Source organism: Somniosus microcephalus, chromosome 6, assembly GCF_052327205.1.
Source record: "Somniosus microcephalus isolate GS21.2 chromosome 6, FLI_Smic_1.0, whole genome shotgun sequence".
NCBI classification, from domain to species: domain Eukaryota; kingdom Metazoa; phylum Chordata; class Chondrichthyes; order Squaliformes; family Somniosidae; genus Somniosus; species Somniosus microcephalus.
The window spans coordinates 120,517,047-120,542,606 of NC_140992.1; the positions used below are offsets into that span (position 1 = coordinate 120,517,047).

The following is a 25,560-nucleotide window of genomic DNA, read 5'->3' on the forward strand; positions in this document are numbered from 1 at the left end:
TCAGATTGCAGATTATGATAACAAGCCTCACAAGGGGCCTCTGTGAAAGGACTGTTGGGTAAAATGAGACCTGCATTCTGATACGTTGGACCTGAACATACAGATTTTTAATCTCTATATTTTGTTTTAAAGGGAAGCGTGGATTAGACGGACGGCTGAACAACGCTCAAACCGCACTCATGCTGCAAGAAGAGACTATAAGACGCAGAGAGAGAGAGAGGAAGGCCCTGGCTGAACAGGTGGCCACATTGGAGCGGAGTCTGCAGTCATCTGAGGGGGAGAAGCGAGCACATCAGGTAATGGCTCCTGAAGGGAAAGTTGGGCAGAATTGGTGGCCAGTGCCCTTTAACCAATACAGATGCTAACCATCAGCGTATTAAGCCTGACAGTCAGAATTCCTACTCATGTGTCAGTCCATCAATGTTTCACAAAAAAAAGCCAGCGTTTTTTTCACTGACATTGAAGGTTGTCAGTATCGACCAATAAAATCATTTGGAAGATGGCACTGGAAGTTGTCGGAACCAATCCAATTGGTTAGAGGACAGGACTGAAGGCTTTTGGAACCAATCCGATCTTTCCTTTCACCCATTGTTGGATGCACACAAACATGAGGCAGGAACATTTTAAATGAGCTGATAATTTCTGAGCGTTGCAGCAACTGGTGTGTTTATTTAGTATGTGTCCCAAAAAAAAAGTTATATATGACAAATAAGCTACTAAAATGCAGTTTTTAAAGTTTTCTCACTTTTGACAGAGGAGTTTTCCAGGGCATGCCCGGCTGTTGCCTTATGCGAAGGTATATTTTCGTCAGGACTGCTTTCAGCCACTTTTCTGAGGCAAGGAGAGTGTTAGCCTGGTGCAAATACATGGTTTGGAAACTAAAAGGAGAGTAGGGTTGGAGTGGTTATGAGTTTAACTTAACAAAAAAAATCACAAAGGTTTACGCTCAGAATTACAGTAGGTGGCAAAATACAGGAAAGTGGACCAAATCAAGTATCAAAATGTCCTGTTGGTGGGGGGGGGGGTGCCCGAGTCCCCCTGCCCCCAGGAAATAAATCTCTTGCCTTCAGTACTCACATCCTCCTTCAGTCATTTAAAAATCTACCACTGGCTAAACCTTTAAGAACATAAGAGCATAAGAAATAGGAGCAGGAGTAGGCCAATCGCCCCTTCGAGCCTGCTCCGCCATTCAATAAGATCATGGCTGATCTGATCCTAACCGCCAATCCACTATCACAGAACCATCTCCTGAATCTAACAGAATTAGACACACGAAATAGGAGCAGGATCAGGCTACACGGCCCCTGGGCCTGCTCCGCTACCCACAGGGCCATGACCGATCCGAACCTAGACTCATGTCCAAATTCCTGCCCGCTCCCCGTAACCTTTAATTCCCTTTACTTATAGGAAACTGTCTATTTCTGTTTTAAATTTATGTAATGATGTAGCTTCTACAGCTTTTTGGGGCAGCATATTCCATGGACCTACCACCCTCTGAGTGAAGTAGTTCCTCCTCATCTCAGTTTTGAAAGAGCAGCCCTTTATTCTAAGACTATGCCCCCTAGTTCTAGTTTCACCCATCATCGGGAACATCTTCCCCGCTTCCACCCGATCCAACCCCTTCACAATCTTATATGTTTCAATAAGATCGCCTCTCATTCTTCTGAACTCCAATGAGTAGAGTCCCAATCTACTCAACCTCTCCTCATGTGTCCATCCCCTCATCCCCGGGATTAACCGAGTGAACCTTCTTTGTACTGACTCGAGAGCAAGTATGTCCTTTCTTAAGTATGGACACCAAAACTGTACGCAGTATTCCAGGTGCGGTCTCACCAATACCTTGTACAACTGAAGCAATACCTCCCTATTTTTATATTCTATCCCCCTAGCAATGAAAGCCAACATTCCATTGGCCTTCTTAATCACTTGCTGCACCTGCATACTAACCTTTTGAGTTTCGTGCACCAGGACCCCCAGATCCCTTTGTACTTCAGTACTTTCCAGTTTCTTGCCATTAAGATAATAACTTGCTCTACGATTTTTCCTGCCAAAGTGCATAACCTCACACTTTCCAGTATTGTATTCCATCTGCCAAATCTCTGCCCACTTACTTAGCCTGTCTATGTCCCCTTGCAGGTTTTTTATGTCCTCCTCACTCACTACTTTCCCTCCCATCTTAGTATCATCTGCAAACTTTGATATGTTACACTCGGTCCCCTCCTCCAAATCGTTAATATAGATTGTAAAGAGTTGGGGACCCAGCACTGACCCCTGCGGAACACCACTAGTTACTGATTGCCAGTCTGAGAATGAACCATTTATCCCAACTCTCTGCCTTCTGTTAGATAGCCAATCCTCTATCCATGCCAGAATATTACCCCCAATCCCGTGATTTTTTATCTTAAGCAATAATCTTTTGTGTGGCACCTTGTCAAATGCCTTTTGGAAGTCTAAACACACTACGTCCACTGGTTCCCCTTTATCCACCCTATACGTTACTTCCTCAAAGAACTCCAGCAAATTTGTCAAACATGACTTCCCCTTCATAAAACCATGCTGACTTTGTCCTATTAAATTATGATTATCCAAATGTCCTGTTACTGTCTCCTTAATAATGGACTCCAAAATTTTACCTACCACAGATGTTAGGCTAACCGGTCTATAGTTTCCAGCCTTCTGTCTACTGCCCTTTTTAAATAAGGGTGTTACATTTGCAGTTTTCCAGTCTGCCGGGACCTTTGCCGAGTCCAGGGAGTTTTGGAAAATTATTACCAATGCATCCACAATCCCTACCGCCACTTCCCTCAAGACCCTAGGATGTAAGCCATCAGGTCCAGGTGATTTATCCGCCTTGAGTCCCATTTATTTTACCGAGTACCACTTCCTTAGTGATTTTGATCGTGTTTAGCTCCTCCCCCCCTTTAGCCCCCTGTTTGTCCAGTGTTGGGATATTCTTAGTGTCTTCTACTGTAAAGACTGATGTAAAATATTCATTCAGTGTTTTTGCCATCTCCATATTTCCCACCATTAATTTCCCGGTCTCATCCTCTAAGGGACCAACATTTACTTTAGCCACCCTTTTTCTTTTTATATAACTATAAAAACTCTTACTATCTGTTTTTATATTTTTTGCTAATTTACTTTCATAATCTATCTTCCCTTTCTTAATCAATCTTTTTGTTATTTTTTGCTGTCTTTTAAAGTTTTCCCAATCCTCTATTCTCCCACTAGATTTGGCTACCTTATATGCCCTTGTTTTTAGTCGAATACTATCCTTAATTTCTTTACTTAGCCACGGATGGCTGTCTTTTCTTTTACACCCTTTTCTTCTCAGTGGAATATATTTTTTTTGGAAGTTGTAAAATAACTCCTTAAATGTACACCACTGATCATGTATCGTCTTACCCTTTAATCTATTTTCCCAATCCACTCTACTCAATTCCGCTCTCATACCTTCATAGTCTCCTTTATTCAAGCTTAGCATGCTTGTTTGAGATCCAACCTTCTCACCCTCTAATTGAATATGGAATTCAACCATGTTCACTCATTCCAAGGGGATCCTTTACTAGGACATTTTTAATTAATCCCGTCTCGTTACACAGGACCAGATCTAAGGTTGCTTGCCCCCTGGTCGGTTCAGTTACATACTGCTCAAGAAACCCATCCCTAATACACTCAATGAATTCATCCTCAAGGCAGCCCTGCCCAATTTGATTTGTCCAATTAATATGATAGTTAAAATCCCCCATAATTATAGATGTTCCCTTATTACAAGCCTCAACTATTTCCTGATTGGTACTCCGTCCAACAGAGTTGCCACTGTTCGGAGGCCTATAGACTACGCCCACTAGTGTTTTTTTCCCCTTATTATTCCTTACCTCCACCCAAACTGTTTCATTATCCAGATCTTTTGACCCAATATCATTTCTCTGCACTACAGTGATTCCTTCCTTTATTAACATAGCCACCCCACCTCCCCTTCCTTCCTGCCTGTCCTTCCTGATCGTTAAATAACCTGGTATGTTTAATTCCCAGGCATTGTCACCCTGCAGCCATGTTTCTGTAATGGCCACAAGATCATACCCATATGTTTTTGTGTACTACAGTAAAAGTGATCGAGTATATTGTCCTCACCACCATAAGGCTTTTTTGAATCTGACGATCAGCTTTTGATGGTTTTCTAGGTCAGCTTGTATGAATCAAAGTTAGAATTGAAGACCGTTATTCCAATTGCTGCAGCTCACCAGTACACCACAGCGTGATAGGGCACAGGTTCATCGCCATGGTTTCTCACATCCCAATATTGGCCATATCACTGCGAGGAGTCCCAAATAGGAATCTGCTATTTTCCAGGAGACTCACTCTGGGCCACTCTTATCCATGTAGAAGCATTGGTAGAGGCTGAGAACCAGGTTACCTCCCTGCTTCTCTTGGCTCAAGAATGATGATTGACACAAGGAAATCAAAAATGAAGCAAGGTACTGGAGGGTGCATAATCACTGCTTTTAGGAGAGGAGGAAGGAAAAGGACGAATAGGGGTGGGAGGAGGGAAGATTCCTTTTCAGTAAACAATGATGCTGATGATAATGCTGGGGATTGACATGAAGTCTGCACACTTGAGGTATATATGCCAGATCCAGGATGTTATAAGTGTGAGGCTCATCTCTGTAGTATTTGTCCCTTGCAGGAGAAGATCAATAAGATGAAGGCAAACGAGACAAAGCTGGAGGTCGAAAAGCGCAAGATGAAAGACATGCTGGAAGCATCTGAGAATCGTACCACCAAGCTGGAGCTGTTATGGCGCTCCCTGGAGGGGGAGCTGCAGCGAGTGCAACTGACGCTGAACGACCGTGAGACCGAGGTCCAAGTCCTTCAGGACCGAATCGAAATGCTTCAGCGGCAGGTGGCCGACAGCGAGACGAAGGCTGCCTCACTCCAGCTCACCCTCGACCGGCTGTCGATGACCCTGGCCAAGACGGAGGAAGGTGAGAGCCACCTGAAGGACAAGGTGCAGAGTCTGTCGCTGACTCTTTCGGACATGACCGCTGGAGCTGTAGTACTGCAGGACCGGATTTCTCAGCTTCAGAAAACCCTAACATCCAGTGAACAGGACCGACGGGTACTTAAGGTAAAGACTAGTCCATTCCTCAGACAAGTGTAATGTTACAATACGTTCATACCCTCTCTCAACATACAGAAATTCCGTGCTTTTGTTACCTCTAGACGTGACTATTCCAATACTCTCCTGGCTGGCCTACCATCTTCCACCCTCCATAAACTTCAGCTCATCCAAAACTCCCATATCCTGATTTGCATCAAGTCCTATTCACCAATCACCCAGTGCGCGTTGACCTACATTGGCTCCCGGTCCAGCAATGCCTTGATTTTAAAATGATTATCCTTTTGTTCCAATCCCTACATAGTTTTGCCCCTCCCTACCTCTGTAACCTCCTCCAGACCTACAACTCTCTGAGAACTCTATGTTCCTCCAATCTGGCTTCTTAGGAATCCCCAATTTCCTTTGCGCTGCCAATTGGTGGCCATGCCTTCAGCTACCTGGGCCCTAAGCTCTGGAATTCCCTCCCTAAACCTCTCCACCTCTCTCTCCTCCTTTAAGATGACCAAGCTTTTGATCACTTGTTCTGATATTTCCTTATGTGGCTCATTGTCAAACTTTGTCTGCTAACGCTCCTGTGAAGCACCTTGCGATATTTTACTACGTTAAAGGCAATGGGAACAAAAGGCAAAATACTGCAGGTGCTGGAAATCGAAAATTAAAAACTGAAAAAGCTGAAACTACTAAGCAGGTCAGGCAGCATTCGTGGAGGAACAGAATTTAGTCCCTCCACATTTTGGGTACAAGACCCTTCCGCAGGACCATCATTGAAAATGAGATTTGAAGTTATGGGGATATGCAGTGTACTCGTTGTAATGATATCAGCAAATAGTGATGGTATTTGCCTGTTTGATTATGATGCCTTACCAGCATGTTTGCCTGATTGATTACTTATGCCTGACCAGCAGAGGGCATGTGAGAGACAAGCAGTTTAGTTTTGCTTTCGCTTTAGATGGATCACTAGCATGGTGTCTCCTGTAATGCTGTATAAAGAGTTGAACAGACTTTAGATTAAAAGACATTCTCTTTCATGAATGTGTCGTCATTGAACCCACATACAAGTCGATACATGGTGTCAGAAGTGATTGAAAGAGATGAAGAGGAAAAATCTGAAGTTAAATCAGCTCTCCACATATTAGCAAGCCAAAAGAGAACATCGTTACTTACCATTGGAGAATAGCTAACGAAGTGAAAAATGGAAGGTTTACTCCCACCGGCGAAGCTTCAGTTGACAGGTAATGTGGCTGAAAATTGGAGGATGTTCAAACAACGTGTGGGGTTGTATTTAGCGGCAATCGGAGCTGACGAGAAAAGTGATAAAAAGAAATCATCAGTGTTCTTACATGTCGTGGGTGATGAAGCGCTGGAGGTGTATAATAACTTCACATTCGCTACTGATGGAGACAAAATGAAGCTGGATAAAATAATGGAACAGTTTGAGGCCTACTGCATACCTAAACGTAACGTGACGTTTGAGAGGCACAGATTTTTCACATGTGTACAGAAAACGGGAGAGACTATTGATCAGTATGTGACTGAACTGAGAAACCAAAGAAAAACATGTGAATTTGGGGGACTGACAGACTCGCTGATAAAAGACATACTGGTGTGTGGTATTCCAGATAATGGTCTAAGGGAAAGACTGCTAAGAGAGCAAGATCTAGACCTGGGAAAAGCCATAGCATTGTGTAGGGCTACAGAGACTGTGAAGTCGCAGGCAAAGGAGCAGTTCAGTGACAATAGCTGCAATGTGGATGCAGTGAGAAAGAACGGATACAAAACGTTTAACAAAAAGAGCGCCAATGTGAAAAAAGAGGCGTGGCCAGCGAACAAAAATGAAAGGGACAATCGAAAGTCATGTAGTCGATGCGGTACACAGCATCCACCAAGAAAGTGTTCAGCATATGGTAAAACATGCAATAGTTGCAACAAAAACAACCATTATGCCCGTTGCTGTAAGAACCAAGCACAACAAAGCAAGGTCCATGCAGTAGATGAAAGCGAGATAGAGGAGTTCAATGTAAATGTTGTGTCTGAAAACAAAGAAGAAAAAAGAGACTGGATGGTGACACTAAAAGTGAATGACATACACATTCCATTTAAATTGGATACTGGAGCACAAGTTAATGTGATATCAGAGACTGATTTTAAGAAAATTAGACCCAGACCAAAGATACATGGAATAAAAGTGAAAGTGACAGGATACTCAGGTACTGATATACCAGTGAAAGGAAGATGCATTGTCAAAGTAACAAACAAGGACAGAGAGCACACGCTAGCATTAATCGTGGTGCCAAAGGATGTGCAAGCCATACTAGGTTTAAAAGCCTGTGAGAGACTGAACCTGGTAAAGAGAGTCCTCGTTGTGGAAAGCGAAGGAGAGACAGTCTATGATGAACTCATGAAAGAGTACAACGACCTATTTAAGGGTCTAGGCTGCCTGCCAGGAGAACACACGATCAGAGTAGATAAAAGTATGCCAACGGTCATACATCCATGCAGAAAAGTTCTGTTTGCTCTTCAAAAGCAACTGAAGGCAGAGTTGGACAGGATGGAAAGCCTGAACATGATTCAGAAGATAGATGAGCCAACTGAGTGGGTGAGTTCCCTCGTCGTAGTGGACAAAAAGAATGGAAAGCTCAGAATTTGCCTGGATCCAAGAGATCTAAACAGAGCAATAAAGAGAGAGCACTTCAAGCTTCCTACATGTGAGGAAATCATGTCACAGTTTGCAAATGCAAATTATTTCAGCAAGTTAGATGCATCATCAGGATTTTGGCAGATGAAACTGGATGAAGCAAGTTCAAAACTGTGCATGTTCAACAGTCCATTTGGCAGATACAGATTCCTAAGGTTACCATTTGGCATTGCCTCAGCTCCTGAAGTGTATCACAAAACTATCCATATGATCTATGAGCACCTGGAGGGAGTTGATACATCAATGGATGACATCATAGTATGGGGAACCACGAGAACTGAGCATGACGAGAGACTGAAAAAAGTGCTGGAAGCAACAAGGAAAACAAACCTGAAGCTGAATAGAGAGAAATGCCAGCTCAGGGTGACAGAACTGACATTCGTGGGAGATATCCTTAGCGGTGAGGGCATCAGACCAGATCCCAGAAAGGTGTCCGCCATTGAGAATATGCCAAAGCCACAATGCAAAAAGGACATGCAGAGGTTTAATGGAATGATCAACTACATGGGTAAATTCATACCCAACCTCTCAGAAAAGATGGCGCCACTGAGACGACTACCTGAAAAGAACATAGAATGGGAATCGAATCATGAGCATGAGAAGTCATGGAGCGATCTAAAGAAACTGCTCACAGAGGAACCAGTTCTGAGGTTTTATGACCCAGCGAGACCCATCAAGATATCATCAGATGCATCACAGAGTGGGCTCGGTGCCGTTCTTCTGCAAAAATATGACTACTGGCAACCTATTGCATATGCATCGCACTCAATGACAGACGCGGAGACGCGATATGCTCAAATAGAAAAGGAGCTGCTCAGCATCACGTACGCCTGTGAAAGATTTCACCAGTTTGTGTCAGGACAAGCAATCAGTGTAGAGACTGACCATAAGCCCTTGTTTGCATTGTTCCAAAAGCCACTAAATAGCTGTCCGCTTAGAATACAAAGAATGATGATCAGGCTGCAACGCTATACACTGAATGTTGCATACACACTGGGTAAGCTGATGTATACAGCAGACACGTTGTCCAGAGCTGTTGACCCAAGTGAGCCCGCAAACGCCAAAATGGATGAAAAAGTGAACGCCTACGTGGACATGATCACAAGTGCACTGCCCATAGCAGATGCAAAAATGGAGCTCATAAAGACTGAGACAAACAAAGATGAAACAATGAGACGACTGAGGAAAAGCATCTTGGATGGATGGCCCAACATGAAGCAAGACTGCTCACCTGACATGGCAGAGTACTGGAACTGCAGGGCGGAACTATCAGTGGTCAAAGACATCATCTACAAAGGAAGTAAAATAGTTATCCCAAAGAGTCTGAGAAAAGAGATGCTAAAAAGGATCCATGGAGGACATCTGGGAATCGAAAAGTGTAAGAAAAGAGCACGAGAGGTGATGTACTGGCCACGAATCAACCAAGATGTGACAAATGAGGTGTCAAACTGCACAATATGCCTGAAATATCGAGCAAGCAATCCGGTAGAACCACTAAAGCCACACCCAGCGCCAGACAGACCTTACCAGATGGTAGGCGCTGACCTATTCGTATGTCAAGGGAAGGACTATCTTGTAGTCACAGACTATTACTCCCTGTATCCAGAGGTTTGTAGACTGTACACCACCACTGTAGATGCTGTGATAACATGTATAAAAGCCATATTCTCCAGACATGGCGTGGCAAGCGAGGTCTTCACAGACAACGGACCCCAGTTTTACAATGCAAGTTTCCGACACTTTGCCAAAGAGTGGGACTTTGTCCACACAACGTCAAGTCCTCACTTTCCACAGTCCAATGGACTAGTGGAAAAATCAGTCCAGACAGTGAAAAGACTGATGTACAAGGCAAAAGACAGTGGAACTGACTTCTACCAAAGCATGCTTGTATACCGCACAACGCCGCTCGAGTGTGGTATGTCACCAGCCCAACTCCTTATGGGACATCTGCTAAGGTCAAACCTACCCATCCCGGAGAACCTCCTGAAAACAAAAGAAGGGGAGAAAGTGAGGAAGTTCAAAGAACAACAGAAAGAAAAGCAAAAGTACTACTATGACAGAGGAACACAAAACCTACCTGAACTCCACACTGGTGACCAAGTAAGGTTCAAAGACAAAACAAACATATGGACTCAGAAGGGAACTGTCCTGAGTGAAGTTCAACCAAGATCATACACCATTCAGACAGATGAGGGTGCTGTTCTGCGAAGAAATCATCAAGATCTTCTCATGGGACCAGCCACAGCAGGTCAAAAGACTGATACTGTTGAACAACCTGATCACGCAGCTGAGAAACCATCATCTGAGGCAACAACTCAGATTCAAGGACAATCAATCAGAAAATCCTCAAGACACGTGAAGCCTCCTGAGAGATTCATTGAGCAAGTTTAAGGACTCTTGTTATAGAAGGAAGTAATGTTATCTTATTCTTTCTTCAAGTTCTAGTGTATTTACATATTTCATGTGAACACACAAAGCAAGGTTAAAAAACTTTGATGATGATAATGATAATGTAAGTTCATTAAGTGTTACAGTTAAAATGCAGATTAATACAAAGAAAACATGTTGTTAGTTAAAAGTAAAATACTTTTGTTTTAAGAAAGGGAGATGTAATGATATCAGCAAATAGTGATGGTATTTGCCTGTTTGATTATGATGCCTTACCAGCATGTTTGCCTGATTGATTACTTATGCCTGACCAGCAGAGGGCATGTGAGAGACAAGCAGTTTAGTTTTGCTTTCGCTTTAGATGGATCACTAGCATGGTGTCTCCTGTAATGCTGTATAAAGAGTTGAACAGACTTTAGATTAAAAGACATTCTCTTTCATAAATGTCTCATCATTGAACCCACAAAGAAATCAATTCACTCATCAGATTGACGGGTGGTGGGGGGGTGGGAGTCACTGTCATCTGTGAACATCAGGTTAGAGTTACAGTAAATGGTTGAGATGCTTGTTTATCTTTGGGGATCAGAGGGTATTTGTGCAGAGCTTATTCCTTAGATCAAATGGGTGCGGTAGAGTCCACAGTAGCTTACATTATACACGGGCTTTGTAAAAAGGGCTCATGGTCTTTTCATGCTCCATACTTTATCCTGCTGAGAAGCACTATTCAGCAATCAAGGTGATACAATTTATCTAAGCAGTGTTCTGGTTGGTTGACAGTTGTCAGGTGTCCTATTGGCTGGCTTTGTTTTAGGATGCATTAATAGTCTGAGACTAATGGCAATAAAGTACAGACTGCAACTGGCAAGACTGGAGTTATACTGCGCCTGTCCCGCTTTCCCTGCTGGTAATGAACACTTTCTCAGAACAATAAAAAGACTTAATTTAAAGTTTCTAAAGGACCAGAGAGATCCAAGCTAACTCTTTAAAATCAGTTTCACCCAAAACTGGAGTTATGTGTCTGTCTGTCTGCCTGTCCATCTACCTACCCACCTATTTAAACTTCCTGTCACACTTTAGCAGTCAGTCTTTAGCGTAACTTCCAACGGCACATGAACAATGCCTCAGGAGATCTGCTAGTATTTATATAAAAATATGAGGGCAAATATTATGAGCTCCACCGCTAGTGTGAAGTCTTGCAAGGTGCCAATGCAGGTTGCAGATAGGGCTACAAAATTGCAACCCGGATTCCATGCCCCTCACCCATGTGTAGCGAGGCTCCACGCCAGCATTGGAGCCTTGTCATTCCTGTCCTATAATTCTAGTCCGCACGTGATTTCTTTGAAGTTGTATTTCTCTCTGTCTTTAGGCTTTGATTGTGTCAGCTGTGGCTCAGTGGGTAGCACTCTCGCCTCTGAGTCAGAAGGTTGTGGGTTCAAGCCTCACTCCATTTGGCACAAAATGTAGGTTGGCATTCCAGTGCAGTAATGAGGGAATGCTGTGTTGTGTATGTACCTTTAAGAGATTAACTGGTCTCAGACTGCAGTACCGGCAGTGACCACCCCTGTATAAAAAGGCGCTAGTAAGCCTCTGTAGTTTCAGTTTCCCGATTGACTCCTTTCAGTAAAGACTTGTTTTGTTCAACTCCTGCTGTCCGTGTCTCAATCATACATGGACATAATACTGGCGACGAGCAGATACGAACTTACCTACAGTCTGCACCACCTCCTGGGATCCATTCCTGCAGCGAAGTGAGCAGAGGTCGAGGCCAGAAGGAAGAAAGAAGCAGTAGAAACAGGCGTCGACCGTGGGTATCCGCCCCTGTGTTAGCGGAGTTGAAGATTGCTGGAGAAGCTGTGGAAAGCGGGGCCTGGTTCCTGTCGACGGTGCTTCAGCTAATCGGGCTGGTGGCAGGTAGTACATTGATCCTTCCTGGGCTGCGGCGGTCGTGAACTCGAGCGGGTGGCTTGCAACGGGGCCGAGCAGCGTTGTTGGGAAGAGGAGAGAGAGAGGGTGGAGCACACAGGGCGCGGCCGGTGCTACGAAGCCGGGCTGCATTTCGACCCGAGAAGAGGGAGGCAAGAGTCCCACAGGGTTGTTCCACGACGGGAAAATAATTTTTAAAAAAGAAATATTAAACGCGCAGGAAACCACGAGGAGCTGCAGGTTGCAATGGAAACCGCGGAAAGCAGCGCTAGCAACAGCGGGGAAGAAGGCAAAAGCGCGGGAGGCGCCATCTTAATCAGCGGGGGACGAAGGCAAAGCGCGGGAGGCGCCATTTTGTTAAATCGGGGAAGAAGGCAAAGCGCGGGAGGAGCCATTTTAGATTTTCAAGATGCCAAAGACTGGCTGTATCACTGCCTTTGATAATACAATAGAGGACTGGACCACGTATGTGGAAAGAGATGAGGTATATTGCGAGGCAAACGAAATAGCCGATGAGAAAAAGGCAATGGTATTGCTAAACTTAATGGGCGTTAGAACGTACGGCCTATTGCGGGACCTGATTACTTCAGCCAAACCGAAGGCGAAGAGTTTTAACGAAATTGTTGCTGTCCTACAGGAACACCTAAACCCTGCACCGCTGTTGATAGCCGAAAGATTTAAATTCCACAGGAGAACTCAGCATGAAGATGAGAGCAATGCTGAGTACCTTACGGAACTACGCAAGCTATCAAAGCACTGCCAGTTCGGAGCAGGACTGGCAGATACACTACGGGACGAATTTGTCTGTGGACTCCTGAGTGAAGGAACACAGAAGAAGTTACTCTCAGAGAAAGAGCTGACGCTAGATAAGGCTTTCAGCGTGGCAGTATTGTACGAAGCAGCAGCCAGGGGAGCTGCAGAAATTCAACAAAAGCCACAGGAATACGGCACCCACGAAATGACACGGGGATTTGCAAAATGTTATCGCTGTGGCAGAACTAACCATGACCAGAAGGACTGCTGGTCCAAGGACAAAATATGCAGGCAATGCGGAAAGATGGGACACATTGCACGAGTTTGCAGGTCTGGGAAGAAGACCAGCAACAACAAAAAGGCTACTAAGGAACCATACAAGAAAGTACAATAGATGACGGACAGTAGTTCCGAAGACCAGATGAGCAATTGTGAATCCGGGAACAGGAGACTAAGCTGTCTCAAACTTCACAATGTAATCGCAAAAGAGGATCACCGAACCATTTGGGTCACCCTCACGATAGTAGGGTCCCAAGTCAAAATGGAATTGGATACAGGATCAGCGCTAACCGTCATGAATCGACGAGACTACGAGCGGCTATTCCCACACATACCCTTGAGAGAGACATCCATCATCTTGACGACGTATACGGGGCAAAAAGTATACCCCAGAGGAAAAATAAGGGTGTCTGTCGAATACAACGGCAAGAAAATACGGAAATTGTATCTCTACATACTGCAAAATGGTGGACCACCATTATTGGGACGTGAATGGATCAGGAAGATAAGCTTAGATTGGCACTCCATTCATGCAATGATGGTGGACGGTAAAAAAGATGAAGACGTCACTCCTGGACGATTGTCAACAATCTTAGCTAACGCCAAAGAGGTATTTCAACAAGAACTGGGCACTCTTAAAGGCATAACCGCCTCGATAAAAATAGAAGAGAATGCAATTCCCAAGTTTTTCAAAGCAAGACCGGTACCATATGCAATTCGCCCAGCCGTCGAGGCAGAGCTGGAGAATCTGGAGAAGGCAGGCGTGTTGTCTAAGGTCGACTGGAGCGAGTGGGCGACACCCATCATTCCTGTCATGAAGAAAACGTTAAGCAATAAGTCTGAGGAGCCAAGGAAGGTTCGCATCTGTGGGGACTTCAATGTGACGGTGAACCCAGTCCTTCACACAGTACAATATCCTCTTCCAAGGATAGAAGACATCTTCGCCTCACTGTCTGGAGGGAAGCGTTTTACAACAATTGACCTAGCACAAGCATATTTGCAGATGGAGGTTGAAGAATCCTCTAGGAAGTATCTCACGATAAACACTCACAAAGGTCTTTACCAGTATCATCAATTGGTATTTGGAGTAGCATCGGCTCCGGCGATATGGCAAAGAGCGATGGAACAAGTCCTGCAAGGGATTCCGGGGACTCAGTGTTACTTGGATGACATCCTTGTGACAGGTGAAGATGACAGTGAACACCTTAACAACCTAGAACAGGTGCTCACTAGACTACGGGAACATGGGCTACGAGCCAACCGCCCCAAGTGCGAGTTTTTTAAGAAACAGATATCGTATTGTGGCCACGTGATTGATGAAGAGGGGTTACATAAGTCCCCTGACAAAATTGAAGTGGTTGTTAAGGCCCCAGCGCCTGAAAATGTGTCGCAACTGAGGTCATTCCTCGGATTGGTGAATTACTACCATAAGTTTTTGCCGAATTTGTCGACAATCCTGCACCCACTGAACGCCCTGCTACGAACGGGAGTAGCATGGAAATGGAGCAATGACTGTAAGCGGGACTTTCAGAAGAGTAAGGACTTAATCACTTCAAGAGAAGTATTGGCTCACTACAACCCAGCACTGCCGATCAGACTGGCGTGTGATGCATCTCCCTACGGCATTGGGGCGGTACTGTCACATAAATTCCTTGATGGTTTAGAGAGGCCGATAGCTTTTGCGTCACGCTCCTTAACTTCTGCCGAGCGTAACTATGCCCAGATTGACAGAGAGGCCCTCAGCCTAGTGTGGGGGGTGAAGAAGTTCAATCACTACCTGCACGGTCAAAAATTTACTCTACTAACCGATCATCAACCTCTTGTCTCCATTTTCAACCCTCAGAAGGGCGTACCGATAATGACAGCGCAACGGCTGCAGAGGTGGTCCCTTTTCCTAGGGGCACACCAATATGACATCAAGTACAAAGGAACTAAACAGCATGGGAATGCTGATGGATTGTCACGCCTACCGTTGCCGACGGTGGAAGAAGAAGACCTAGCAGTGGATCCAATGGAGTTATTCCACTCGACCATAGTCGAATGTCTCCCTGTGACGAATGCAAACATAGAAAAGGAAACACGGAATGACCCGACACTATCACGGGTCTATGATTTAACAGTGAAGGGATGGCCAGCACATGGCGAACCACTGCTGCCAGCATTCTCGCCGAGAAGAGAACAGCTGTCAGTGTGCAGAGGAACCTTGATGTGTGGATCCAGAGTAGTAATTCCACCTAAGTTGACGGATAGAGTGCTCAATGAGCTTCATGAGGGTCATCTGGGTGGGGTAAAAATGAAGAACTTAGCCAGAGCGTTTGTGTGGTGGCCGGGAATCGATAGAGAAATCGAAGAGATGACCAAGAGCTGTGCAGGATGCCAGAAGGTCCAAAACGCCCCACCACAAACTCCTCTACATCCATGGGAGTGGCCCTCATTTCCATGGCAAAGGGTGCACTTTGATTTTGCTGGTCTCTTCATGGACTCGATGTTTTTAATTGCGGTGGATGCACATTCAAAGTGGCCAGAGGTAATAAAAATGTCCTCAACCACCACGGAAAAAACTATCACAGTTTCACGAACCATATTCGCCAGGAATGGGCTGCCTGAACAGATTTGCTCTGACAATGGACCACAGTTTGTGTCTGAAGAGTTCCGGAGGTTCTTAAAGAACAATGGTGTTAAGCATTACACATCTGCCCCATATCATCCAGCCACTAATGGATTGGCCGAGAGGTTTGTTCAAACATTCAAGAAGGCTATCAAGGCAATGTGTAATGAAGATATACCCCTACAACACAAGGTGGACAACTTCTTGTTTGCCTACCGGAATGCGACACATGCGGTTACCAACCAAACTCCAGCCATGATGTTCTTCAATCGAAGACTACGATGCCGCTTGGATTTGGTTAAGCCAAACGTCCAAAGAGATGTGGAGAACAGGCAGTTTCAGAATATGAATGAAAGGCCGACCAGGAGTTTTAAGATCAGTCAACCAGTTTTGGCCCGGGACTACCACACTGAGAAATGGCAGCCAGGAACGATTTGTACACGGCAAGGACCTCTCATGTATACCGTGGACGTTGGAGAGAGCATTGTAAGATGCCATGCTGACCAGATTCTAGAGTCACTGGAAAATGTCAACTCCACACCACGATCTGATACACCTGGTAATGAAATCGACGTACCAATTGCAGCTACCGCAGAATCGTTGATATTGGAAGCAGATGAACCAAACAACGACATTGATCCTGACTCAACCTTGCCAGAGGAACCTGATACCCCAAAGAGGCGTTATCCAGACAGAATCAGGAAGCCTCCTCAAAGACTGAACTTATAATTGCTTAAACTTAATCAATGTATCTAGCAACCGTAATTGTGATTGTAATTAGTTATCATTTAGTTGTTAAATGAATGTTATGTACTGTTTATCTAAAAGGGGAGGAATTGTTGTGTATGTACCTTTAAGAGAATAACTGGTCTCAGACTGCAGTACCGGCAGTGACCACCCCTGTATAAAAAGGCGCTAGTAAGCCTCTGTAGTTTCAGTTTCCCGATTGACTCCTTTCAGTAAAGACTTGTTTTGTTCAACTCCTGCTGTCCGTGTCTCAAGCATACACGGGCATAATATGCTGCACTGTAGGAGATGCCATGTTAAATTGAAGCCCCATGTGCCCTCTCAGGTGGACGTAAAATATCGCATGGCACTATTTCCCTGGCCAACATTTATCCTTCAACCAACATAACTGAAACAGATTATCTGGTCATTATCTCAGTGCTGTTCATGGGACCTTGCTGTGTGCAAATTGGCTGCCGCATTTCCCTACATTACAACAGTGACTACACTTCAAAGGTACTTCAGTGGCTATAAAACGCTTTGGGATGTCCTGAGGTCGTGAAAGGCACTATATAAATACAAGCTCTTCTTCTAGTCACTTGTGGGATAGCACCAGGAACAAAATGACCTCAAAGTCTCCGGATTGTTGCAAAAACTCAACTGGTTCACTGATGATGTCCTGCTAGAACGGAAAACCCCTACCTGTAGTTTGGCAGACTTGTAGCTCCAGCCTGGTCAAATCTTAAGCCACTCAGTTATCAAGGCAACTAGGGATGGGCAGTGCTGCACACAAAATCACCTTCTTGGGTGCTGTGCTGTGTACCAGATGCATTTTGGCACGTGGGAGAGCGGCACTCAAAGTGTTAATGTTCTACATCAATAAAAATCCTAACCCAGTAATGACTGTAGAATGTGCGCCACATTACATGGGAAGGGGGAGGGGACCGTGTTCTTCTGAAAAGTCAGATTTTCTGAACCCATTTATGTTCATGCCAGGAGCTCACTCTTTCCTCTTTTCACTTGAGCAACTGCTGCGTGTAAATTCTATCGTGGAACTGAAGTTTAAACTCTCTGAAGGCGAAGTGCCTACGTTTTCATCTGCGTTGTTTCAACTGGCAGCCAGGCTCTGAATAAAACACAATTTGAATTTGTTCCAGGGGTGGTGTGGGCAGAACAGATAAATCTGATTGAATTCTAAACAGCAGCAATCCAACATCGAGGATAGATTTTGACTTTGTGCGATAGTGTAAAACGGGCGATAGCAAATCGGCAGCCCACTTTACATCTCTCCTGATTTTTATTTCCTCTGACTTCAATGAAAATAAAAATCGGGAATGATATAAAACAGGCAGCTGATTCGTTAGCGCCTGTTTTACACTATCACCCAAAGTCATAATCACCCCTATAGATTCCTGAGAAATAACAATCACCCAGCCACTTCCAGGGCAGTGATCTCACAATTGTTCCATCGCAACAGGTTATTCCCATTCTCCAACCTTAAAAGTAAAGCTAGAATTGAACCTAAACCATCAGCAGAGGTTGATGTATCATCACACTGTTCCTTAGAATGGGTTAACCACCAATCTCCATGCTATGACCTCTGAGTCCTGGCCCTATTGCTGAGGAAACTAACAAACCATGGGTCAGTTTCTTACCATGGAATTGGAGAGAAACTGGGGTTGAGTTATCCTTGGCTCCAACTGCTTCCATTAAAGCATGCAGCTTAATGGAGCTCCTGCTTATCTTCTGAGCTGCAAGAAGATGCAGAGGCCTCAAGGCGAGAGGAGTGCATTCATTCTCACATGGAAAACAAGTCAGTGCAATAGTTAAATAATGTTTTCGAACCTTCCAGTAAAAGCCAGTCTTGTTCCTCAGTTATCAAGCTTAACCCGGTTTGGCAGCTACCCATGTGGATCCTGTCAGTAATGCTCAAATAGATGGACAAAAACTCTTTCTAGAAACATCTTTGTTTCTAGGCTCCTGGTACTAATTGTGTCTCTGTGTCAGCACCAATGCAAATCCACTTCTTCTCAGGTATTCTGAAATGGCTGGCAGCCAGATTCAGAGCTCCAAGTTTAAGGAAGACCCAAAAGCCGAGGAATAGGAAAAGCAGCACAATAGCACCAGCTGCATCCAATTACCCTTGTGACCCTGCACAACCTTCACTGAATGTGTTGTGCATGAAGATAACTAACTTTGTGCAAAATCCCACAATACAGTGGCATAGTGGCTAGCACTGTTGCCTCACAGCGCCAGGGACCCGGGTTCAAATCTGGCCTCGGGCGACTGTCTGTGTGGAGTTTGCACATTCTCCCTGTGTCTGCGTGGGTTTCCTCCGGGTGCTCCGGTTTCCTCCCACAGTCCAAAGATGTGCAGGTTAGGTTGATTTGGCTATGATAAATTGACCCTTAGTGTTAGGGGATTAAATACGTGGGGTTACGGGGATAGGGTGGGATATGTGTCGGTGCAGGCTCGATGGGCTGAAATGGCCTCTATCTGCACTGTTGATTCTGTGATACTGTGAATACGCCCTGAGTCTGAGCGTTACATGCTGAACACTTGTGGATATCTCAATGTGCACCATCTCTGTAATGATAACTCTTAAATCTAGGCTTAAAACCCTTCTCTATAATAAACCAAGCTTGCAAATGAATTCATTACATTTATCCCTTCATCTCTGTGATAAATCCATGTAGTGGAACAAGAACTCGAAGAGGCGCTATCTTGGAACTAGTACGAGTATTTTATTAAACAAACAGAGTAACAAACATCATGCCTGCATCCTGGCATTCCACCTTTGCTGACCTTGACAGAAAGCAAACCTCTGACCTTAACAGGAAGCAAACCTCTGACCTTAGCAGCAGCATTGGCTACAGCACCACCTGATGGATAACCTTAATCATAACATCCCAGATTACTATATCCCTCCTGCCTTAAGGTTTCAGTATGAATTTCTTAACAGACAACCATTCCTGAGGGTCACATAAGGAGTCTCCATTCATCATGTTCCATACTTGATGAATCTAACAGGTCAGTATCAATCTCTCTGGTGGCTTGCGAGGCCTTTGTGAACGTCTGACAGTAAAGTCCCTGCTTGATTGTGGTGAAGCCACCAGCTGCTCCTGGGCAGTGCTCGGAGTAACAAGACTCTGCAACAATAGTTTCCTCTTGATAAATGGGTTCCTGTGGAATTGTCTCTGTCCCTGGTGGTGGCACCACAGATGCACTTGGACAACTGGGGGCAACCCTGTCCTCAGCCATTGCATCTGGAACCTTCATTTCAATTTCCCCTTGTCTGGTAAGTATCTGATCTACATGTCTGCGTACTACCCTACCATCACCCAACATGACCTTGTATGATACGGGACCGTTCAGTGAGTCTATGAAGCCAGGAATCCACTTGGGTCCATAACTGAAATTCCTGGTAAGGACCGCATCTCCTTCTCCAAAACTTCGGCTCTTTGTTCTTTTGTCATGGTTCTCTTTTTGTTTGTTTTGTCTGTTTTCCATTTTCCTTTTTAGGTCTGGGTGGACAAGGTCAAGAGTGGAGTGTAGTCTACGACCTAATAACATCTCAGCAGGAGAGAGTCCTGTGGTGGATTGAGGTGTTATTCTGTAGCTGAACAGAACCCGTGACACTTTGGCTGCTAAACTCCCTTCTGCACTTTTTTTCATCATCTCCTTAAATGTTTGTACGGCTCTCTCCGCAAGTCCATTTGAGGACGGATGATATGGAGCCCAGGTCGCCTGCACAATGCCATTTTTTCTCAAGAACTCTTTTGTCTCTGTACTCACAAAACAAGTGGCATTGTCACTCAATACGATCTCCGGTAGCCCTTGATTACTGAAGCTCCGATGCAGGCAGTCTATAGTAGTAGTGGCGGAAGCAGAATTTACAGGATAAACATCCATCCATTTGGAATGTGCATCAATGATTATGAGGAACATCTTCCCCATGAATGGACCCGCATAATCTAAGTGCAATCTTCTCCACGGTTTATCCGGCCACTCCCAGGGGTGGAGAGGAGCCACTGCTGGTGCCTTCCGGTGTTCCTGACAAGTGCTGCATGTCTTGACTAGATTTTTTATCTCCTCATCTAGCTTTGGCCACCACAAGTAACTCCTAGCCAAGGCTTTCATACGCGAGACCCCAGGAAGACACTGATGTAGTTGCTCTAGGATAGACTGTCGTGCTGGCTGTGGAATAATCACTTGTGCTCCCCACCACATGCAACCATCCTGCACACTCAGCTCTGTTTTCCTGACACTGTAGGGTGTGAAGTCAGCCCCTTCCGGATGCTGTGGCCATCCACTCACCACATATTCTCGAACTCTAGACAGTACTGGATCTTTACCTGTCCATGTTCTTACTTGCTCTGCAGTCACAAGTGCCGTGTCAGTGTCCTCCAACATCAAAACTCTGTTCTCTGGAGCTGCACGGATAGGTGTGCCTGGCAGTGGAAGACGGCTCAAGGCATCTGCGTTCCCATGGTACTTGCCCGCCTTGTAGATGATGACATACTCATATGCCCTCAACATCACTGCCCACCTCTGGATCCGGGGTGACACCATCTGTGGAACTGCTTTCATTTCATTGAAAAGAGAGAGAAGAGGTTTATGATCGGTGAATATGGTGAACTTCCTGCCATATATGTACTTGTGGAACCTCTGTAACCCAAACATTACTGCTGACCCCTCTTTGTCTAACTGGGAATAGTTTTTTTCCGCTGGTGTTAGAGTTCGGGACATAAACCCTATTGGTCTTTCAGTTCCATCTTCCATGCAGTGTGGAAGAACTGCCCCCACCCCATAAGGTGAAGCGTCACAAGAGAGAATGATGTCTTTCTCTGCGTTGTAGTGAACCAGCACACCAGACGACAGCATCAGTTTCTTGGACTGTTCAAATGAAACCCCCTGCTCCTCTCCCCACTGCCACTGTGTCTCCTTGCACAGTAGCTTGTGAAGAGGTGCTAACACAGTTGACAAGTTTGGTAAAAACCTGTTATAATAGTTCAGCAGTCCCAGGTAAGCTTTTAACTTAGCCACATTTGTAGGAGCAGGGGCGTCCTGCAGTGCTTGTACCTTCTCCTTGAGTGGATGGAGCCCGGTGGCGTCCACTCTGTCTCCCAGGAACACTGCCTCATTCCCCAGGAAAGTGCACTTACTCCTCTTGAGCCGGAACCCTGCCCTCTCCAATCTCTGTAGTATTTCTCTCAGAGTGCTCCGATGCTCCTGGTCAGTTCTTCCCGTCACCAGAATGTCATCCAGATAGATGGAAACATGTGGAATCCCTTGCAGTACACCTTCGATTGTCCTCTGGAAGATAGCTGGACTAGATGAGACACCAAACGGTAAGTGGTTATATGTAAACAAGCCCTTGTGTGTATTTATGGTGACATACTTCTTTGATTCGTCATCCAGTGTAATCTGCAAGTAGGCATGACTCATATCCAACTTTGTGAATTTCTTTCCTCCAGCCAGGTTTGCAAAGAGATCCTCTGTTTTGGGAATCGGATACTGCTCTAGTTTGGACACCCGATTGACTGTCAATTTATAACCTCCACAGAGTCTTACCGAATTGTCCGGTTTCAAAACAGGTACTATGGGAGCTGCCCATTCCGAACATTTCACTGGCTCCAGTATGTTCTCTCTCAATAGACGGTCAAGCTCAGCCTCTACCTTTGGTTTCATGGCATAAGGCACAGGTCGTTGTTTAAAAAACCTTGGCGGTGCCTCCTTGTCTACATAAATCTTAGCTGGGGGGCCATTAAATGTGCCAAGTTCCTCCTTGAACACATTCTCAACACTTCTTGCAAAGTCAACTGTTTGCCCGCATCTATTTGATTTACTGCTCCCCAGTCTAATTTAAGTTCTTTTATCCAGCCCCGACCTAACAGGTTTGGTCCGGTACCCGATACTATAACTACAGGTAGCTGTTCCACTGTGTCCCTGTGTTGCACAGTTACATTAGCTGTACCTAATGTCGCTACTCATTCACCTGTATATGTTTTAAGATGCAGGGAGCAAGGCTTTAACTCTGGAACTTTTGCACGGTTCCACAATTTTGAGTACTCTGCCTTGTTCATTATGGTCACTCCGCTCCCTGTATCCACTTCAAAGTTCACCTTAGAGTCATTTACTGTCAGTTGCAATGTGATAGGAGCCACTTTTGGAATGTTCTCTAACATGCTATACATTATGAACATGTCCTTTTCTTCCTCAGCTTCCCCGCTGATGTGGTGTTCTCCATGTTTTTTCACTTCTCTCCCTTGGTTTTGCTGTCCTCCCCCTTTTGGTTTGGATTCCTCCACAGGTGATTTCGCCCTGCAAGCTCGTTTTATCTGTCCTTGTTTCCCACACTTGTAGCACTTTTCCTCCAGAAACCGGCATTCACTCACCAGATGATCGCCCTTGCATCTATAACATGCCTTCACATGTGGTTTCTGATGCATGTTCAACTTGTGCACAACAACCTGACCTGCAACTTGCATAGCATTAGCCCTGTCTGAACCCTGTATTTCTTTTACATCTCGGTTCGCTGTCTCTATGGCTTGAGCAAGTTCCAATGCTTTTTCATAGGTAAGCCCAGTCTCGGATAATAATCTACGCTGCATTCGGTCGTCCAGAATTCCGCAAACTAGCCTATCTCGCAGCATTTCCTTCAGGTTGTTCCCATAATTGCAATCTTGTGCTAATTTATGCAACACCGCTACATAGTCCATTATGCTCTCTTCCTCTTTCCTGTTCCTTGAATTAAACTTGAACCGCTGTACAATCTCACTAGGCTTAGGGTTGAAATGTTCTTTTAGCAAAGCCACTAATTCAACAAATGATTTGTCTCCAGGTTTTTCAGGACTGAGCAGATTCCTCATCAAACTGTAGGTCTGGCTTCCCACTGAACTAAGCAGAATGGCTTTCCTTTTTCCGGCAACATTTATTTCATTTGCTTCAAAAAAATAACCCAACACTTCACAGTATTCCTCCCAGGTTTGTGCTTGACTATCAAAAGCGGAAACCATTCCTACCGTGGCAGCCATGCTCTCTTCCAACTGCTAGCTAACTTCAGCTCGTGATTTTGTTGTTTAAAAGTCCTGGCAGACTTCTCTTCTTTATCCAGGGTCCTTCTTACCTCATCGCCAAATGTGATAAATCCATGTAGTGGAACAAGAACTCGAAGAGGCGCTATCTTGGAACTAGTACGAGTATTTTATTAAACAAACAGAGTAACAAACATCATGCCTGCAACCTGGCATTCCACCTTTGCTGACCTTGACAGAAAGCAAACCTCTGACCTCAACAGGAAGCAAACCTCTGACCTTAGCAGCAGCATTGGCTACAGCACCACCTGGTGGATAACCTTAATCATAACATCCCAGATTACTATAATCTCCCAATCATCAGTGGCCCATACCTCCAACTCTGCTCCTTCAGTGTGTCTGTCCCTCCATCTCTGCTCCTTCAGTGTGTCTGTCCCTCCATCTCTGCTCCTTCAGTGTGTCTGTCTCTCCATTTGTGATCTTTCAGTGTGTCACCCCTTTGCAGCCTTTGATACGGTTGACCACTCCATCTTTCTCCAGTGCCTCTCCGCCGTCGTCCATCTGAGTGGGACTGCACTCGCCTGGTTCCATTCTTATCTATCTAATCGTAGCCAGAGAATCACCTGCAACGGCTTCTCTTCCCGCTCCAGCATCGTTACCTCTGGTGTCCCCCAAGGATCTATCCTTGGCCCCCTCCTATTGCTCATCTACATGTTGCCCCTTGGTGACATCATCCGAAAACACAGCATCAGTTTCCACATGTACGCTGATGACACCCAGCTCTACCTCATTAACACTTCTCTCGACCCCTCCACAGTCTCTAAATTGTCAGACTGTTTGTCCGACAACCAGTTCTGGATGAGCAGAAATTTTCTCCAAGTAAGTATTGGGAAGACCGAAGCCATTGTTTTCGGTCCCCACCACAAACTGTGTTCCCTAGCCACTGACTCCGTCCCTCTCCCTACCATCTGTCTGAGGCTGAACCACACTGTTCGCAACCTTGGTGTCATATTTGACCCTGAAATGAGCTTCTGACCACATATCCGCAGCATAAGACCGCCTATTTCCACCTCCGTAACATCACCCGTCTCCGCCCTTGCCTCAGCTCATCCGCAGCTGAAACCCTCATCCATACCTTTGTTACCTCTAGACTTGACTATTCCAACGCACTGCTGGCTGGCATCCCAGATTCTACCCAATGTAAACTTGAGGTCATCCAAAATTCGGCTGCCCATGTCCTAACTCACACCAAGTCCCATTCGCCCATCACCCCTGTGCTCGCTGACCTACATTGGCTCCCGGTTAAGCAGTGCCTGGATTTCAAAATTCTCATCCTTGTTTTCAGATCCCTCCATGGCCTCGCCCCTCCCTATCTCTGTAATCTCCTTCAGCCCCACAACCTGAACACCGCCGAGGTATCTGCGCTCCTCTAATTCTGCCCTCTTGAGGATCCCTGATTATAATCGCTCAACCATTGGTGGCCGAGCCTTCTGTTGCCTGGGACCTAAGCTCTGGAATTAATTGCCTAAACCTCTCCGCCTCGCTACCTCTCTTTCCTCCTTTAAGACGCTCCTTAAAATCTATCTCTTTGACCAAGCTTTTGGTCATCTGCCCTAATTTCTCCTTAGGTGGCTCGGTGTCAAATGTTTTGTCTTTTAATACTCCTGTGAAGTGCCTTGGGATGTTTTACAATGTTAAAGGCGCTATCTAAATACAAGTTGTTGTTGTTGTCTATCCCTCCACTCTGATGCTTCGGTGTGTCTATCCCTCTATTTCTGATCTTTCGGTGTGTCTGTCCCTCCAGCTCTGCTCCTTCAGTGTATCTATCTCTCTATTTCTGATCCTTCAGTGTGTCTACCTCTGATATTTTTGTTCTTTTGGTCATGGAAAAAGACAAAGACGGCCCGGAAATAAGGGTTCTAAATTGGGGGAAGGCCGATTTTAATATGATAAGGCAGGATCTGGCCAAAGTGGACTGGGAGCAGCTACTTATAGGAAAATCCACATCAAAGCAGTGGGAGACTTTCAGAAG

At 45.2% G+C, this 25,560-nt stretch overlaps 1 protein-coding gene across 1 annotated transcript in view; it reads left to right on the top strand.

The window, feature by feature from the left end:
• The window catches only part of LOC147116046 (uncharacterized), a 487,956-nt gene that overhangs the window by 204,846 nt on the left and 257,550 nt on the right, over nucleotides 1-25,560 (top strand). The window contains exons 18-19 of the mRNA XM_085990760.1: nucleotides 133-296; nucleotides 4,688-5,128. Of these exons, the coding sequence (XP_085846886.1) occupies nucleotides 133-296; nucleotides 4,688-5,128 (605 nt within the window). The remainder of the gene's footprint in view (nucleotides 1-132; nucleotides 297-4,687; nucleotides 5,129-25,560) is intronic.